This window comes from Fonsecaea pedrosoi (genome assembly GCF_000835455.1).
Source record: "Fonsecaea pedrosoi CBS 271.37 unplaced genomic scaffold supercont1.2, whole genome shotgun sequence".
Lineage (NCBI taxonomy): Eukaryota > Fungi > Ascomycota > Eurotiomycetes > Chaetothyriales > Herpotrichiellaceae > Fonsecaea > Fonsecaea pedrosoi.
The window spans coordinates 5,127,862-5,141,178 of record NW_013550614.1 but is presented as its reverse complement, the minus strand read 5'-3'; the positions used below and the strand labels follow the sequence as shown (position 1 = coordinate 5,141,178).

Below are 13,317 nucleotides of genomic sequence, written 5' to 3'. Positions count from 1 at the left end.
ACTTAGGTTTGTGGCTCTGTCGGAGTCTCTTCGTCCTCGCCACTTTGAATTTGAACCTTACAGATGCTATTACTTTCGATGGCCACCGGGTCAAAAGACAGCAGCCGAACGGACGCAAAACCTATTACATCTATGTATGGGTTAATCTTACTCCGCCACGCTATGGCCTTGCCTACGCTCAAAATCGAGCACTATTTCTCACGTCCAAAGACATGTTGTGTTTGAAGAAGGACCAAGATGAAATGCTCATGGGAAAGGTCTATTCGAGCTGCGACCGGCGTCTATTGACAGCGAGTGGAAAACAAAGAATGTAACGTCCAAGTAAGTGACTTGAGCCCTGGGTCGCCTCAGAGCTGGGTTCCCCACATTTTCTGCCGTTATGAAATGAAATGAGAGGTAGAAATGCGCACAAATATTTGACCAGCTGCTTGTGTCTCTGACAACGTATAAGTCCCATACCGCGAGCACGGCACCTCACCCTCGATAGACAGCGCCCCCCCCCCCCCCCCCCCCCCCCCTCCCCCGGGTCGTCACGGCATTGATATCTTCATTGGCATCTAACGACCTCTCTTCTGAAGCATGTTTGGCCATCGTCAGCTTCCGTATTGGAGATCCTCTATCCAGGCAGCAATCTGATTCAACATGGACAGATTTGTACTGGGTATTTGCCCCTCTGCTTCTTCAACCATGCGGGATTTCTTTCTGGATATTGTGCTTTAAAGTTAATCCTAGCGAGCAGTATTCGTGCTGTTTTCCTCCGCTATGTTCCGGGCAGCTCTCCGGAACAGTACTCGGGCGTTCTCAACCTTTTTGCTGTCGACAAATTCAAGTATGTGCTGGATTTTGTCGCCCGTCTGATTGAAGGTGAAGACAAAAATATATTCTCCCTCATAGCTCCAGTCAACCGTCGAGTCTTTATCCTTTGCTTGCTCGCGGAACGTTGTTTCACTTGTTGCCCAAACGGTGACGAGGTTACCTCCTTCATAAATCTTCTTGGGGGTGACAGGAATTGCTAAAATGAATTCCTTCAGAGACAAGAGGTGTGCTCCGAAGTCATGGTTTGACATGTTCGGACGGACCCCTAATGTTGCAGGAGCGATGGTATGGACGCAATCTGCCGTTCTGAGAGCAAGATTTGCCTCGAGGTCGAGGTCCTTGAACGTGTCCAAGAATGCAATGGCAATGCTGCGTTGAGTGGAAGTCATATTGACTTAGATGATGACTGTCAAAGTCTACGGCACAGATCCTCTGGACATCGGGTTTACAAGGAAGTGCTGGGTGTATATATGAGGAGTTCCCTAACTCCGCTTTCGACCTAACTCCGGCCTTTCACTTTGCACGTATTGCTACTGCGATATGGAGAGAACAAAATCCTGCGGCAGAGGAGGGAAGATATATAGTGTTTGGGACTTTACGATTCAGCATGCCTCTAACTGCTGTATGGGATAATGGAACAAGCAAAGAATTGTGCTGCTACAACACGAACTGCGTGCCGACGGTCGACGGGGCTAGCCTCCCAGGCAACACCCTTTCTATTTCATACTTGACTCTCCACCCGGAGCAGTGTCCCGGCATCAGGACGCTAGGGTTCAAAGCCTTCAAGTCTGCAACTGTGTCCTTGATGTATGCTTCGTTTGGTCCGACAAGATGATATCCACCAACGACGGCAAATAGTGGAAGGGCACCGCCAGCCAGCTGCACAGCATTTTTGGCAACATTCACCACTCCTGCGTGGCTACATCCAGTGAAAACCACAATTCCCTTTCCTAGGGTTGTGTCAGCGTCGACCCGGACGAGCAGGAGGACTCGTTACCTTTCACATTACACATCAGGAACCTTTCATCCAAAATCAGCTCGTCGCTTTCCCAACGAGAGCTATCTGAATTGAACCTCATGCCACGCTGAAAGCCTTTTTCATACGAGGTCACTCGAGGAATCTCCCCGGAGACAAGGAACATATCTTCGAGGATCGTGTGCGGTTGATTATTCTGTTCGATCGTAGCTCCAGCAGACTCGATTTCTTCGAACGTGGGATCCCTCTCCAGCGAGACTGGACCAGCCGGGCCCAAGAAGCCTCGATATGTTGGTCGATCTGGATGGAGGTCCACCGGAATGCCGCGGCTGCCTTTTGCATCATTTATCATGGAAATTGCTTTCAAAATGCCTCCGGAGTGGTCACGGTGCCAGTGAGACAAATGTATCCTATCGACCGAACGGAGATTTGCTCTCAACCTCTTCGCATTGAGTTCCCAGATGTGCTCTTCTGGGGCTGTATCAAACAGGACCGTATGCCGCTTGTGCCCTTTGACGGCAGTCTAGACCACACATCAGTACCGAATTTTGATCAGCAGCTAGTAGGAACCTCTGGTAGTCACACCCAGTCTGCTTACAATCATTAATGACAAGCCATGGGCCCCGCAGCAGATATTGTCCATGCGGATCTCGAAGTTTGAACCTCCCCTAGTTCCATCCTGAATCGGGGCTCTCAAAGCAACATCTGCCAGTTGTCCCGAGACCTTCAATTTTGGGTGCTGGTATGAGGATATTGGATCGACTTCGTTGTCGACGATGACTAAGATTTCAAGCGAGTCGATTTCGACGAGTGAAGCCATGATCACCAATCGACTTGAGAGACAGCTGCGACAAAGCAAGGAACCATTAGAAATAACGATGCAGCTTCCGAGAGACTGTTACGCCAAGTGGCAACAACACGAACTACACGAATCTGGCGAAGCTGCTTGGCATGGGCCGACCACAGTCTCGCCGATCACAGATAGACTGCTACGATTGGTAGACAAGACGGATCTGAGAGGCGTCCCGCCAAGTGGTGAGACACACTTGGATGTATTCGCAAGCTGCGGTTCTCAGGCAGCCAGCCCAGTGATGCCTGAGGATTGACAATATGACATGGACAGTTGCTATGATCGATAATCAATGTCCCTTCTTTATACGCAGGCCTGCCCACCTCAATGAGTCTCTTCTGTCAGGGCTAAAGAAAGATAGACATGGCCGATCCAAAGCTTGCCAGTCTACTGGCCTTTGTGTCCCCTTCTGATATCGTGACGCCCGAATCGTCTCATTATGAAGAGCAGTCAAAAACATGGGCTGTGCAGGCCAACAAGCACCCTCTAGCTGTTGTCTCTCCTAGGACGGTGGAAGCATTGAGCAGGATGATTGCATATGCAAATACCACGGACCTCGACATTGGCATCCGCTGCACTGGAATCGGGAACGCGACGAGCAAAGACGTGTTAATTTCACTATCAGCCTTCAAGGCGTTCTCATTCGACTCTGACAAAGAAACCATTACTTTTGGTGCAGGTCACTGCTGGGGCGAGATCGACGCGAAGCTCGAAGAAACTGCTCCGGGATACGCAGCCGTCAGTGCTCGGTGTACCTATGTTGGCGTTGGTGGATCAATTCTCCACGGCGGACAGAGCTGGCTGAGTTCAGAGTACGGCCTCGCTTGCGATCCTCAAAATCTGCTTGACGTTCAGGTTATCAAAGTGGATGGCAGCATCCTCTGGGCAAGTGGGGAACCAGACCTTCTTTGGGCTCTTCGCGGCGGCGGCGGAGGATTTGGAGTCGCCATCGCCTTCAAGATGCGAGTTTACAAGTATCCATCTTCAATCTTCTGTGGACAGATCATCTATCCACCGGCGGCTCTGAAGGATGTGGCGCGCGAAACTGCTGCTTTTGCTTCACGATGTGATGATGTAAAGATGGCTCTACATTTGTATTGCCTTGACATGACAGCAGGCACGTATGCGGGCCGGGAGGCAAACCCTGGACTGGCAATTTTTGCATACGACGCCAACGGACCCGAGCATGGTAGAAGTGGAGCGGGTTTCAAATGGGCCTTGGACATCCCGGGAGCCGTCGACCTCACCAAGACCCTCAACTTCCGAGGAGTGAACCAACAATTTGGTAGGGACAACCGAAACTCGTGAGAGTCGACAAGTCTCCTAGCTAACCTGGGATAGATGCGTCGAAAGCCCCATTCGGGAAGATTAATACCTGGGCGGCCGGCGTCACTGTTCCCTCTGTCGATGAGGGTTTGATACTCCGAGCTTGGAATTGGTATTTATCACTCTTGGAGGCTGATCCAAGACTGGTTATGGGCACTTATGTACTCACGGAAGTCATGCAAAAGGTAAGAATTACTCCAAGGGTTTCTTCCAAGATGCGTTCGTTAACTCCCAAGGCTGTCTATCAATCCGTTGGCTTCCCCAGCCTCGTCTCCGCCTGGCCTCATACAGCAAACCAACACAATCTTCAATTAGGCACGGGTGTCATTCCAGGCTCACCCGAAAGCGACGCTTTGGCACACAAAGCGTTAGCAGAAGCACCATTTGAGATACGTCCAGGTCATACGGGGGCCGACTATTTTCCTAACTTCCTAGAAGATTTTGTTGACCCGACGAAGGTATGGAGATGTATCGTTGAAGCCGTCAACACAGACTGACGCCCACCACCACTAGGTCTTTGGAGCCAACTGGAGTAAACTGGTGGAAATCAAGAAGAAGTATGATCCAAATAACAAGCTGGGCGGACCATTTATCGAGGAGTAATCCTCCTCTGACGATATTATGCAACTCTTGACTTGTAATTTTGACGCTGTGCCCAGGTGTTTCACTGCATAGAGAGTAGCCTAGATCAACGCTCATCCATCACTGGATTGATGGAAGATCTCGTTCAAAAGTATAAGACCATGCCGCAGTGAGGCCTTTCCCGGGGTCCTGACAACGCACACATCCCCCATCCCACCTCGTTGCGTCAATGTTTTGTCTTCATCTGTTCTCGAGTCAAATAGCGATTCGATTCCGGTTGCTATTGAGCAGCACGGGTCAGCGGAATGCCAGCGATCAGGTCGTTCGCGGAAGCCAGACAACAGTGCAAGAGGGCTCTATTTTCCTTTGTATGTCCCGTTTGCAGTCAGCTCTCGTCCCAAGCTCTTGTTGAACCCTTTTGTGTTCGCTCTTTTCAAGATTTCCTGACGTAGGTAGCCATGAATCCGTACCCAGTCCGGGCCAGGGCAGAGGTTCTCGACAGATTATTCGCCAGACTCGACTCGGTTGCCTGACCCTAGCGCAATCATGTCTCTGAGTTTGAGATGGACCGAGAGGGAGGAAGTACTTGTTGGAGAAATTGTATTCCGGGTATCTGTGGGCAACCTGGAGCTCGACACTCGAAACCCACAAATCCATCGTGGCATTCGATACATCATTCCTCTATCTCAGCTCGGACGTTTGCGTTCGCATCCTCCTGACACTAGGGATGGTGACAAGTGACAAAACCGTGACTTTGGCGCTTGGACCGAGTCCGGACCCAAAGAACTCACGACAGGCTCACGCAAGCGGAGTGACACGCAACCAGAAAGAAAAGAGGGACCCTGATTGTTTACTCGGCTCCATCACCCCACATTCCTTGGATCCTCGCTTGGTGCAGGAGGCATTCCGAATCTTTTTTTTGTCTGTCCGTTCGCAGACAAACACACTCCCTCTCGAGCTGGCTCTTAAGACCGAGGTCTTGACCTGGTTTCTCCTGTTCCACCCTACCGATTCTCCATTACTATCCTCTCACCCCAACCACATCGTTGCCCTTGTCGACAGCAGCCTTGTGAACACCGCAGACATCATGGCAGAGCCATCTAGCAAGGACCCGAAACTGGACTTGACGGATGAATTACGACAGGAGTTTCGTAAACTCGTGGAAGACGAATGGGCTTGGGAAACGCCTTTCGAGCGTTCCGACTATGACTGTGACGATGACGACGACGACGATAGCGAGACTTGTAAGACAGAAGGTAAATCTCAATCTAGAAAACTTCAGCAGACTTGACTCACACTAGCACAGAGCTCAGCCCATACGAGATCGCGGAGAAATCTTGGCCAAAATCCAAATTCGCCCTGTTCACAGACTGGGATGAGAATCCTGACGAGCCATATAGCACAAAGTTCCTAGCGAATGAGAGCACGGCCCAGTTCAAGGCTTCAAGGCTGACCCCAACAGACTTTTGCGAATTGATCAAGTCTCTCAATATCTGGGACCCGAAGCAGGTTCGTGACTTGAGAACGAAAACCAACCTCAAGTGTTACAACATGCCCCTAACCAAGGCCGGTAAGCCGGAGATCCCATTCCCGCTATTTAAGTATGGTCGAATGTATTTTTATATCGACCTGCGGCCATACGTCGAACCCGGGGGCCCTCTCGTCCCTAGAAGAATACGGAAGCCGAAAGGGAAAACTTCATCGAATCCATGCTGGGTCGAATATGAGCCTCCAATCACTATCCCACCTCATCTCCGAAGTTCAGGAGACACAGAATACAGCTCAAACTTACGCTATGGCCTGGCGATTGGAACAATAGCAGCCTCGATGGACGACGATATCGACAGAAACGACAGCAGGGCCAGCAAAGTACCATTTGACGTCTTGCTTCATCCTGCCGATAAAAGTTTTTGGATAGTCTTCAAAAACTTTGCGGTCTTGCCTTATTTTTTAGAGCAATCACACTTTGAAGAGGGGCCACAGGCGATAAAGAAGACACACCGTGGTTCTCTCTTGTGGGACTGGTGTGAAGCCGTGCAACCGGTCGCGGTTTGGCGCATGTCATTCTCTGACGTACAACACATCGCACAACGCCGCTCTTATTCCGGTGGATACATCAGCAAGGTCAATCCAGAGGTCGACGGAGATGAGAAGGACAGCCCTAGACCCCAGGTGATCGTGGACGCTCGTGATCCTTTTTGGAACTCATGGAGCTTGAAGCGGCCAATTCAATATTATGCTGGGGAAGCGGGATTAGAGGAGTATCGCGATGAACTTCTGAAGTCAGAGGTGTTAGCTCATGATGATTCGAATGATCCGCCGGCGGTTCAACCGGGACCAAGTGATTCATTAGCTAACTAGGTCCACAATGGTTCTCTTGTTTATTAGACGTGGGAGGCAAACGGAACGGACAGGGCTTATGGTCGTGTCCTGGTCTGGGTGGGTAATATCTGTCTCTAAGTGGTGGTCATGTATTCACAAAGCCTAATCGATCGAGCTAATGAGGTTTTTAGAGCGTATATTTACCCACTCCGCACCCCCAAAAATCGACTTGGGAAAACCTCCTCTTCGGAATGCACATGGGACCTGCCCATGGCACAAAACTGAACAGCCGAGCGATAGAAGAGGGAGGAAGGGTAGCCTTGAAGGGGGTGGTGATAAGAGGAAACACATGAGACGAAATATTGGATCACGTGATGACTGACGTCATGAGCTAGGTCTTTACAGGTTTAGCTAAATCTTCGTCGCGCCAAGCAATCACATATGAGAAAATGCCATCTATTGATGATCTAGATATGTACATATGATCAGACACCAGCGACTGACTACGGACTTCCCGTTGGGCCAATTGAAATGGCGGACAATGAGCTGCAATCTTCCCCTTCAGCCACTCTGGCCCTGTGCTTCCCTCCTATATTCTCTACCTCTCTATCTCTTATGCTGATTGGTCTCGTGGTCGATCATTTCACTCGAAACAATGCTCGACCCTCACTTCGTCACAGAAAATGAGAAAAGACCATCTTGATCTTGGGACGTGTCAGACTTCTGCCAGATTCGAGGATCTGCCCAGCGATCATGGCAAAGCGAATGGACATTCACATCATGTTGGCCATCGGCGAGAGATATCGCCGCGCACAACGATTCACATCAGATTGGACTGAGGCCACGGTACTGGACCAAGATGATCATCAAAGATGCTTCCGATCCCAATCTGGTCTCCATGCTGCTGATGGAGTTTTCGATAAACGACTCGATTCGTCAATCATCCTGCGCGTCCTCGGCCAGTTGTGAGACAAGGCGCAAATGGACGTCGTCTTCAGCACAGTTCTTGCCCCGATTAAACTTCCCTTTCTGGATTGCCTTTTCCACCTTTTCCTCCCCACCCCACCTATACACGTAAGAGCACTTGAGACACGGAGGACATCGAGTGAACATGCTCGTTCGACCATCAAAGCAAAGATGGTACGCTCTCAGCTGCTCCTCGTGTTCGAATGGTTCAAGGTTTTTGACGAGTTCATCCATTTTTTCCATGTTGCCCTTGGCCTTGCCCCAGGCGTCCTGAAACTCTATGGTTCGCTGCTGTAAATCATCCTCGTGGTCCGGAAGTCGGCCAAGTCGCATTTCGCTGAAGGTAGAGTCGACGACACAAAACGGCCACCATCGCGTTTTGCATTCCCCCCATATGACTTGCTCACCACTAATACATACCGCGATGATGGCAGGAAGACCTGTACCTGCCTGGTCGGGTATTTCATCGCACGGTCCCAGCACCAAGCATTGAAGTATTTCGCTTTCAACTTCACCTATACAATTTCAAGTCAGTAAGGGTTTGTTGAAACCAACAGCAGCAGTGGCTCTTACCAAGAGTTTTTGGAGCTGACTTGAAGGCCTGAAGCTCCATGTCAAGTATCAGCACTATTGGCGAGACGGTTGGAAGGTCCCATTTCTTTCTCCACAGCTTGAATCCCGGCTTGACGATTCGGATTTTTCTCCTCAGCGTTCTCAAGTCTATCCTCAGGTCCTCTAGTCTGGTTAACTCGCCTTGGAAGTCGATCCGACAAGGCTTTTTCCTCAATTGATTGGCCCAGAAGCTGAGGCCATCGTGGACAAAGCCGAGATAGTTCATGAGGAGACGAAATAACTCAGATTTGGCTTTTTGAGGCTTTTTCTGGGCCTTGATCAGATAATCGGCTATGACGATCGTGATCGAAGTTGCGGCTCTGGCAGTATCGACAAACTGCTGAGGCTGAGGCTTGGCTTTCTTGTTCTCGACCTTCTGCTGCTCGGTCATCCAGATGTCGCTAGGAAACAATGTTTTTGTTGAGTATCGCATTTTGTGCGATATGTGTTGGTGTTTCTTGGATTCAAAGTTGTGTATGAGAGGTAGATTTGAACGAAGCTTTTGGTTTGAGATAGCACCGAGGTACAACATCACAGGAAAGATTGCAAGGCTTTAAAGAACTGCAAAACGAGGTCCCTCAAGGCAGTTGCTTGAAATTGCCATGCCACAGTTCTTTGATATGAGTCGCCTTTACGGACAGAGACAGCGTGATGTGCTTTGCTCGTTGAGTCAATTGTGTTCACTGCTTGTCTACGGCTTTGTTGTATTGCCTCAGGGCGCATCTCAAATGCTCAAGGAACATTCTGACAATCCCAAACCTCAGATACCTGCAGCCTGCGTTGGAGACAAACACCAAGCACCCCAGGCCTAGTATTGCTATACATGCTATCCAGGTTTTGCATGTCGCTTTGTGCGAATGCGAGCCCATAGCTCAGCGGAGGCCGTGGAAGAAGCGAAGAGGAGAGCATTTCGGCTCGCTGGTTTACTCTCGGGCTGGCCGAAACATCGTTGGGCTAAAAAAGGAAAGTTACTACTGCCATGTGTGAAAGAGGCGGCCCGAGCATGAATCTTGGGATGCTCAGTGGGTGAGAAGCCAGGGGTTTAGAGAGGGGTGGTTATTCACTGTGGTGTTCTGAGGTCGACCCTGCCAAGAAGCAGGTATGGGAAAGTCCTTTGTTTATCGTCTTATTATTGTCCACAGGTCGCAGAGCAGACCACTCCAACTGACCCACCCCCATAGACCTGGACACAAAGCGAAACACCTCTTCATTGTTCACCCAAGACCACTCGCCCCTCTTCCACAGTCAAGGCGCTTCATATGCTGGCGATTCCTTGTCCCCAAGCACAGCGATAGTATCAACAGTTTGCGCCACTGCCTCTGGTCTGTGATTGTGACTCCATGTGTCTTTGTCAAACTTTGAAACCACCACCGCTCTCCTTCATGTCTTTCCGTATACTTCTCTTCTGCCCAGCATAAAGAAAAAAACACAAAGGGGCCTTGTTTCTACCCCCACCCCTCCCCTTTATTTTGGTTTCTACCACATCTGTTGCTACGAGCTATTAGGAGAGGAGTTGTCGGGCCCGCGGGAAGCAAATGAACGGTGCGCGGGAACCTCGAGACTACGAGTCAATAGGCCTTTATCTTATTTCTGTTTATCCCAAGACTGAGTGCTGAGTATTTTGCTTACGAGGTGTTGAGGATATCGCTAGCAAACCGTTGAGAAAGGACTATCTTGGTCAGGCAAGTCACACGAGGCTGTGACATGGTGGAGCCACTCACATCTAAGTCCACTTTTTAAACCTTCTTTGGCGATAAAATCTACATACGGCTTCGATACACGGTTTCGCTTCGCTAGATAGCCATACAGGAAAAAAAGCCTCTAACGAATCGAGAGGATATTTTTACCTTTGGCCTCGAGGTCTCTGGTAGTCTCAAACGAAAGTCTATTTAAACGTCTTTTGTCTCTATATGATGAATGCTAGATCAAAACGACCCACGCTCGCTTCCCTATATGCTTTGTTTTTGCCCCTGGAAAAAAAAAGATGCTCGAGGTCACAGTTTGACCGGGTATTTCTTCCGAATCGTCTCGCCATAGCGAAAGAAGAACCAACTCATCGGCGCCAGAGCGAGCGCGATGAATGCAAGCAGAGAATTGCCCCATCCCAGGCCCAGAGCCGCGTACATTTCGGGCCCCGCCAGGGGAAGGAAAGCGCCCATTAAACTTCTCAAAACGGTGTTGGCGGCGATGGCCGAGGCGGCGTGAATGTGGTATGCGTCGACGAGATATGTCTGCATTGGCATAAAGGTCGCGAGCAGACCGAATCCGACAAAAGACGTGCCAATGATGGGCATAATCCAATGGACCGCCTTGTCCGCGGACCATCCATACCAGAACAAGCCAATGGGAATGAGGAGACTGCCAGGGATGAGTGGTGGCAGCCTGTATTCGGGTTTCATTTCCCCCTTGGCCGACAACTTCTTAACGACCTTGTCTGACAGCGTCCCGAAAATGATCAGCCCAATCATGGAACCGATGCCAATTCCGAGAAAGCTCAGTCCAACCGTGCCTTGGTTAAAGTGGTATTGCCCTTCAAAGACAATGGTGAGCGTGGTGAAGAGAAGGTATAGGTAGCCATAGACCACTGCCATGTAGACAGACAGCAAGAGGACGATCGGCGAGAAGAGGAGCATCTTGGTGGGCCGCACAAGAGCACGGACGAAGAAGACGCGCATGGCGAGACCCTGGTCGAGCTTGGAGCGTAGATTGAGATTGCCCGTCTCCTTGCGGAGTCGTTTCGCCCGCTGCTCCAGGAGCGTGGGTTCGAAGGTCTCCCGCAGGAAGATGACCGAGACACACAACATGACGCCGCCAGCGATGGTGATGAGCCAAAAGATCCAGCGCCAGCCGGCGGCCTGGCCCAGATATCCGCCCGCTACAGGACCAATGACTGGGCCCATGAGCGGTCCCAGGGTGAACAAGGCCATCGCGCCACCTCTCTTCTCTTGGGCAATGAGATCTGCTATAGAGCCACCCCCAATGGTGATTGGGCAACTTCCCGCGATTCCTGCCAGAAGACGGAAAACCAACAACGACCCCATTCCGGGTGCCAAAGCACACGCCATCGTCCAGATGACGAACGTAAAGTTGCTGACATGGTAGACGAGGAGCCTTCCCCATATTTCGCTGCACGGGGCAATGAATAGGGGACCCAAGGCGTAGCCCAGGATGTAAATGGAGACAATGAAACTACCGATGGTGTTGTTGGATGAGTGGAATTCTTTCATGATCAAGGGTGTGGCTGGGGCGACCATCGACGAGGCCAGAGGTGTCAGGAAGGTGACGGAAGATATGATGGCCACGTTGGACCATTTCTTCCTGTTCGTCCAGTTGATGGCTTTCTCCGGGTCATTTGGGCCGTCCCAATCGACGATATTTGGATCGTGGTCGACGGTGACGGCGGGCGGGCCCTTCTCGTCGGCATCCTGAGTCGGATCGATGACCGGGATGCCGTGTTCGACATCGGGATCGAGCGGCTGTGGATTTGGTTCTTCTAGGTCCTTTTCCGAGAGGGTGGATGAATGGCTGGGGGTGTTTGCTTCTTCGTCGGCTTCGAGATGCTTGTCGTGCGAAGCAACCGGATCGGGCGACTTGGCCGCCATGCGATCTGGTAATCCATTTGGCGTCGGTCAGTATACAGAAAACGTCTAAAAAGAACAAAGGCGAAGCATCTGGGAATATTTATCTCGATGGGATGGACTTTTGTTTTCGGAAAAATCTTACATGTTTATCTCAGGTGGTTTACGGGTTTGTGGGGGCGAAGATCCCCAGAAATCATCAAATCAAAACTCGGTTAAAGGGCAGGATCCAGCTTCAAAACAAAAATACAATGGTCCACGGTAGATAACACTCGTACAAAGGAAGAACAAGGGGAAAAGTCCAAGGAGAGACAAGCAGATATCGATCTACCACAGGACAGCATCTCCGCGATCTCGGAAATGCCCAGCAAGCTATGTATTTAATGAGCGGTTCACGCCTCTTTGGACCGCTTATCAAAAAAGGTCGCTGTAGATTCCCCCTCCCCACTGTTCGGCAAGGCCAGTATCCGTGTGGAGGAGATGGCGTTCATAGTCGTGCTTAACTCCGGGTTAGCCATAAACAGCAGCTCTGCTTATATACAGCCGAATTCGTGTATAGAACGAGAAAAATGAATGAGCAATGTCCTGTGCCTCTGATTGACTACCTTGGGATTTTGGATATCGCTTGTCTCTTGGATAGAAGACTAAAGAGTCTCGGGTGGGTTGGTGTATCAGGGCCTCGGTGTGCCCCAGATCGTTATACACAGGGCACCAAAGCCACACGATCAAAGTTAATTTGTGCACCGAACACAAAGAAAAGTTATGCCAAATGATTGGTGATGGGGGGCCTCGGGCTGCAAGACACTACCTACTGGTGTAACTGGCGCAATTTGAAGACTACAGACTAGTCAAGTCCTCCGCTTCTCCAAATTGCCTAATACATGGAGAGTCCGCGGCAATTGCGGCACATTTCTCCACTGTAGCTGAGAGGACGAGTCAAGACCGTACAAGATACCTCGCACATTGTGGTGGTATAGCTCTCTATTGAGTGCGCAGCAATTTTTCGATTGCTACACTCGATATATGCGAGCCACGCGTCCAATCTATATTCCATTTGAACGACTTGCTCGGCCAACTTGTTCATATTGCCAAACCTGCACTATTTTTCTGCCGGGGTTCTGCATATTGTCAGTGATGAAATTCCTGGTGCCGGCGTGAATAAGGATGAGCAGAGGGGAGCTTCTGCAGTTAGTGGCGCAAGCTGTGGGGAAACTTACCGCCTGCTGCTTCAAACGTGCCATTGGGTAGACGGCGGATGCTCTAGGTTGGTGTTAGTATGGACAACGGTT

General features: G+C 50.4%; 6 protein-coding genes across 6 annotated transcripts; 2 read left to right on the top strand and 4 right to left on the bottom strand.

Annotated features, from left to right (window-relative positions):
* Positions 1 to 728: 728 nt before the first annotated feature.
* Positions 729 to 1,205, bottom strand: Z517_03842 (uncharacterized protein; the record flags this gene model as incomplete). The annotated part of the gene is made up of 1 exon (XM_013432946.1): positions 729 to 1,205. The coding sequence occupies one exon, from the start codon at positions 1,203 to 1,205 to the stop codon at positions 729 to 731; it is 477 nt and encodes a 158-aa protein (XP_013288400.1).
* A 268-nt stretch (positions 1,206 to 1,473) lies between these two features.
* Z517_03841 (uncharacterized protein) lies at positions 1,474 to 2,612 on the bottom strand (the record flags this gene model as incomplete). Its single annotated transcript, XM_013432945.1, has 3 exons — positions 1,474 to 1,766; positions 1,814 to 2,315; positions 2,391 to 2,612. The coding sequence occupies 3 exons, from the start codon at positions 2,610 to 2,612 to the stop codon at positions 1,474 to 1,476; spliced, it is 1,017 nt and encodes a 338-aa protein (XP_013288399.1).
* A 393-nt stretch (positions 2,613 to 3,005) lies between these two features.
* Z517_03840 (uncharacterized protein) lies at positions 3,006 to 4,571 on the top strand (the record flags this gene model as incomplete). Its single annotated transcript, XM_013432944.1, has 4 exons — positions 3,006 to 3,927; positions 3,984 to 4,153; positions 4,205 to 4,426; positions 4,482 to 4,571. The coding sequence occupies 4 exons, from the start codon at positions 3,006 to 3,008 to the stop codon at positions 4,569 to 4,571; spliced, it is 1,404 nt and encodes a 467-aa protein (XP_013288398.1).
* A 1,066-nt stretch (positions 4,572 to 5,637) lies between these two features.
* On the top strand, positions 5,638 to 6,911 carry Z517_03839 (uncharacterized protein; the record flags this gene model as incomplete). Its single annotated transcript, XM_013432943.1, has 2 exons — positions 5,638 to 5,806; positions 5,857 to 6,911. 2 exons carry the CDS (start codon positions 5,638 to 5,640, stop codon positions 6,909 to 6,911), a joined length of 1,224 nt encoding a protein of 407 aa, XP_013288397.1.
* An 897-nt stretch (positions 6,912 to 7,808) lies between these two features.
* Positions 7,809 to 8,883, bottom strand: Z517_03838 (uncharacterized protein; the record flags this gene model as incomplete). The annotated part of the gene is made up of 2 exons (XM_013432942.1): positions 7,809 to 8,353; positions 8,412 to 8,883. The coding sequence occupies 2 exons, from the start codon at positions 8,881 to 8,883 to the stop codon at positions 7,809 to 7,811; spliced, it is 1,017 nt and encodes a 338-aa protein (XP_013288396.1).
* A 1,561-nt stretch (positions 8,884 to 10,444) lies between these two features.
* Z517_03837 (uncharacterized protein) lies at positions 10,445 to 12,052 on the bottom strand (the record flags this gene model as incomplete). The annotated part of the gene is made up of 1 exon (XM_013432941.1): positions 10,445 to 12,052. The coding sequence occupies one exon, from the start codon at positions 12,050 to 12,052 to the stop codon at positions 10,445 to 10,447; it is 1,608 nt and encodes a 535-aa protein (XP_013288395.1).
* Between the last annotated feature and the right edge of the window lie 1,265 nt (positions 12,053 to 13,317).